Source organism: Cygnus olor, chromosome 5 (genome assembly GCF_009769625.2).
Source record: "Cygnus olor isolate bCygOlo1 chromosome 5, bCygOlo1.pri.v2, whole genome shotgun sequence".
Classification (NCBI taxonomy): domain Eukaryota; kingdom Metazoa; phylum Chordata; class Aves; order Anseriformes; family Anatidae; genus Cygnus; species Cygnus olor.
The window spans coordinates 30,792,195-30,796,731 of record NC_049173.1 but is presented as its reverse complement, the minus strand read 5'-3'; the positions used below and the strand labels follow the sequence as shown (position 1 = coordinate 30,796,731).

The 4,537-nt window shown below is 69.8% G+C and overlaps 1 protein-coding gene across 1 annotated transcript; it reads right to left on the bottom strand.

Moving 5' to 3' along the window:
• Positions 1–490: 490 nt before the first annotated feature.
• LOC121070609 (scavenger receptor cysteine-rich type 1 protein M130-like) lies at positions 491–3,888 on the bottom strand. The gene is made up of 8 exons (XM_040557992.1): positions 3,664–3,888; positions 3,219–3,539; positions 2,829–3,143; positions 2,449–2,751; positions 2,028–2,348; positions 1,636–1,950; positions 1,257–1,565; positions 491–1,155 (listed from the first exon to the last, which is right to left on the bottom strand). The coding sequence occupies exons 1-8, from the start codon at positions 3,713–3,715 to the stop codon at positions 491–493; spliced, it is 2,601 nt and encodes an 866-aa protein (XP_040413926.1). The 5' UTR covers positions 3,716–3,888.
• Between the last annotated feature and the right edge of the window lie 649 nt (positions 3,889–4,537).

The window sequence follows — 4,537 nt, the reverse complement described above, 5'->3', positions numbered from 1 at the left end:
TCTCCGGCACGGCCGCAGCATCGTCGTAGCCATCCAGGGGGCCGTGCCCAGGCTGGGCTGGGGGGGCTGCGCCAGGCAGGGAGGGGCCGGGGCTGAGGATGCAGCCGCAAGGGCCACGTCCCCTCAGCTCCCCAGCACCACTGCTCAGCCATGACCCTTCTCCTTGGGTCCCCTGTGCCTTCCAGTCCCTGCTGAGTTCCCCTTCCCCTACCTAGGGTTGCGCTGGGGTTGCTCTTCTCCTTGTAACCATCCCAGTTATCATCATCCAGCTTCGTGCCTGAGCCCTTGGATAGGGAGCCTGCGGTGGAGAAGGGGGTACTGTGTGCAAAGCCACAGATGGGGAAAGCCCCAGACCCCGGGGAAAACCGTGCTCCCACCTGTGCGGCTGGGCACCTCCTGGTACTCGGGCATCAGGCTGTAATCCAGCTCCTCATACACGGCCTCAGAGCCGGCGTCCGTGGCTTTGACGGGGTCTGTAAGGAAGTACACGTTACAACGACATAATCCACTGTTCCCCACAGCCCCATGGAGACTCCCAAAGTGGCGCCCACCTTGGCGTCGCACCCGTGCGCGGTGTGCCTGCACAGCCAGGGCTGCCAGGGCCAGGCCCAGCAACGTCCCCAGGAGCACGCACAGGACCGTGGGCACCGGCACGCTCCCCGACACTGCTGTCAGTGGGGCAACGCTGCTGGTGACACCTGCAGGGATGGCGAGGGGCAGTGTGAGGCCGGGATCCGCACGGCAGCAGGGGCAGGGGGCAGTGGGCATGGGCAGAGCCACCTGTGCAAGCATCCCCGTGCCGGCAGCTGCTACCTGCAGTTGTGGTGGCCCCGCTCGTGCCCTCGGTGTCCTCGTCACAGGCAATGTGGGTGACCCCGGCAGGGCCGCAGGACTGCAGGTGCCAGGGCGCCGAGGGGCAGCGCCAGAGCGAGGGGGCCCCCTCCTGGCATTGCACCCAGCCCAGCCAGGCGGGGACAGAGCCCTGTGCGGGGACGGCCTCCAGCCTCCCCCCGGTGCCACAGCCCAGCTGGCGGCAGACAACGGCAGCTGTGGCGGGGCTGGTGTCGTTGGCGCACACGCGGCCCCACGTCCCCTCGCGCAGCACCTCCAGGTGCCCGCTGCAGCTGCTGCTGCCCCCCGCCAGACGCAGCAGCCCTGCAACAACAGGGGACAGCGGGGTCACGGCACCTCGCGGGGCAGCGCGCACCCCACGGGCAGTGGGGACTGCTCCCCAGCTCAGGGATCACAGTGCTCACCTGAGCACACGGCACCGGCACCACCGCCCCGGCGGCAGCCACGCCGTGCTGGGGCTGGGCAGTCCCAGACAGCCGCCTCCGTCCCCGAGCAGCCCCCGGCACCCGGCCACAGCGTCCCCACGCCGGGCCCGAAGCGCTCAGAGCCGGGCGCCTCCAGGGCCCGTCCGCACCCCAGCTGGCGGCACACGACGTCGGCATCTGGCAGGTCCCAGGCGTCCTGGCAGACGGTGCCCCAGGCGCCCTCGGTGTACACCTCCACCCTGCCGGCGCAGCGCCCGGGGCCGCCCGCCAGCCTCAGCCGCCGGCTGCCTGCACGGGAGGGCCAGGATGGGGCTGGGGGCACCCGCTGGGCACCCGCGGCCCTTCCCGGCGCACTCACCTGAGCAGGCAACGGCCGCCTCTGTGGGGCTGTGGCTGGGCGCTGCGGCAGGCCCCGAGGCGTTGCACTGCGCCAGGCGCTCCTCGGTGCCAGCACACCGCAGCTCCTGCAGCTCCACAGGGCCCAAGCTGGCGGCCGGCACAGCGTAGACCTTCTCTGGCACACCGCAGCCCAGCTGCCGGCAAGCCACGGAGGCAGCTCGGTCGTCCCACGGCCCCGCAGTCACACGGGCCCAGTCCCCAGGGCTTGTGGCCACCTCCAGCCGCCCGTCGCACCGGCTCTCCCCGTCCAGCAGCCGCAGGGGCTCAGCGGCGCCTGCAAGAGCCCGGCCATGCCGTGGGGACGGGCACTACTCCCCGCCTGCCACGGGTCCCCGCATCCCCTGCACCCACCTGAGCAGTTGATGGCGGCGGCATGGCCAGGGGGGCAGGCGGGCTCCCCCAGCACCGCCACGTGGCACTCGCCCGGGTGCCGCTCGCTCCCGCTGCAGCTCAGGGCATCGCGCCGCAGCGGCCCCGTCGCCGTGCCCGTCCCGAAATGGCCTCCTGGGGGCAGGGAGGCGGCAGGGCCGCAGCCCAGGTGGCGGCACAGGACATGGGCGTCGGGCAGGTCCCAAGCGGTGGCACACAGGGGTCCCCATGTCCCCTGCGCCTCCACCTCCACACGCCCGGCGCAGCTCGAGCCGCCATCCGCCAAACGGAAACCGGTGTAGGCTGTGGCGGAGAGAGGGCGCTGGGGGGACAGCACAGCAGGGACCCACTGGGCACCCCACTCTGCAAGGGTCCACCCCAGCCCCCCAGCCCCAGCACTTACGTGAGCAGACGATAGAAGCGGGGCCAGTACAGGACTGGCCGTGGGTTGGCCTCCGGGCGCAGTTGGCGAGGAGTGGCTCGCTGCCGTTGCACTCAAAGGCGCCGTCCCAGAGCGGCCCCGTTGCTGCCCCAAAATGGCCGGAACCGGGGACGGCCACTGCCGTGCCGCAGCCCAGCTCCCTGCAGACCACCTGGGCGGCCTTGAGGTCCACGTGGCTGTGGCAGACGGTGGCCCAGGCCCGGCCCTGCCGCACCTCCAGCCGCCCCGAGCAGGCGCCGTCCCCTCCAGCCAGACGGGAGAACCCTGCTGGGAGAGGAGGGCTCCTGAGGGGGATGCGGACGATGGGGCTCCCTGCAGCACCGCATGTACCCAGCTCTCACCTTGGCAGACCACAGCAGTGTCAAAGCCATGAGGGGCATTGTAGGGTCCCCAGCCTTGAATCTTGCAGTCCCAGAGGGCCTTTTCAGCCCCATGGCAGTCAACAAAGCCCAAGCTGATAGAACCTTCTGCTTGGCCAAAGAGGGAGCTGTGGTAGGCACCAAGAGCCGAGCCGCAGCCCATCTGCTGGCACACCACCTCGGCGTCCTCCATGTCCCAGGCATTGTCCGCCACCGTGCCCCAGCGTCCCCGCAGCTTCACCTCCACTCTCCCCTCACAGGGTCCCCTGCCAGCCGCCAGCCGCAGCTCCAGCGCCTCTGCACCAGGGACCAGACTCAGTCCAGTCCTGGGGGTCCTGGCACGGCATCCCTGTCACCACCACCCCGCCTCACCTGTGCAGGTCACCCCCACGTCCCACTCGTGGCCACATAAGTGCTGGCCCCAGCCGAAGTTCGGGCATTCCTCCAAGGTGGCTTCTGTCCCACGGCAGAAGAAGGGGTGCAGCCAGATGCGTCCCTTGCCCTGCCCAAACGGGGCGTGCGGGGATGTCCGGGCCACCGCACCGCAGCCCAGCTGACGGCACACCACACCAGCGCCCCGGTGGTCCCATTCGAAGTCGTAGCTGCAGACGGAGCCCCACTCGCCCTCGTGCTTCACCTCCACCCGGCCGGCGCAGCGCCCGCCGCCATCCACCAGCCGCAGCTCCCCGCTGCCTGCGGGCAACCCCAGGGACCTTGCTGAGCCCGGGGGGTGCCTGCCCCACGGCTGCTCCCTGCCCCACCGCTTGCCCACTGCTCCACGGCCAGCCCCTGCCCCACGGCCAGCCCCACCACTCACCCCCGCAGAGCTGCACGCAGAGGAGCAGCCCCAGTGCCCTGGCAGGCACCATCCTGACCCCAGTGCCCGACGCAGCCCCGCAGCGGGGAGGGGGATATATAGGCAGCCCCCGCTGGCAGGAGCCAATGGGGGCGGCGGAGGCACCTTGTGAGCCGCTATCAGGAGGGTTATCTGCTGCCTGCCGGGGCCCAGCCTCCAATAACCTGCTCCGTGCCCAAATATGAGACTCGGCTCTGCTTCTGGCGTCACGCACCCCCCCGCCTCCCCACTGGGGCTCAGCACCCAAATGTCCCCGAGGGGAGCCAGCCTGCCTGGCGCCCGTGTCCCCCTGAGCTGGGGTTGGGCCTGTGCCCAAGGAGAGCAGTTCGCCAAGGTGACAGGCTTATCCCCAGAATGGGGTCCTCCCTCAGCACCTCAGTGCCCAGACTTTGTCGGGGGGGTGGCTTATCCCCAGAATGGGGTCCTCCCTCAGCACCTCAGTGCCCAGACTTTGTCGGGGGGTGGCTTGACCCACCTGGAACAAGCCTGGGGGTCACTGGGGAGAATCTGTTCCCTGTGCTGGCCTTGACACGTGCAGGAGGTACATCTCCAGCCCCTTGCAGCGGCCGGTGGCACAGGGCACAAGGGGGACGGTTTCCCCTCCTTAGGGACCAGGCTTCAGCATCGACCGCACGCAGCTGCTGGGCCACCTGCGCTGCTGGCGATAGCATCGTGGCTTTGTGCAGTAGCAGGGATGCTACCAACGGGGCTTGGAGCCGAAGATGAGCCCTAGGGACCTGCACGGTTTCTTTGGGACTGAGCTTCAGCATTGATAGCAGACAGTCCACGTGCTACTTGCGCTGGGGGCAGAAAGAAGGAGCCCCAAAGTGGGAGG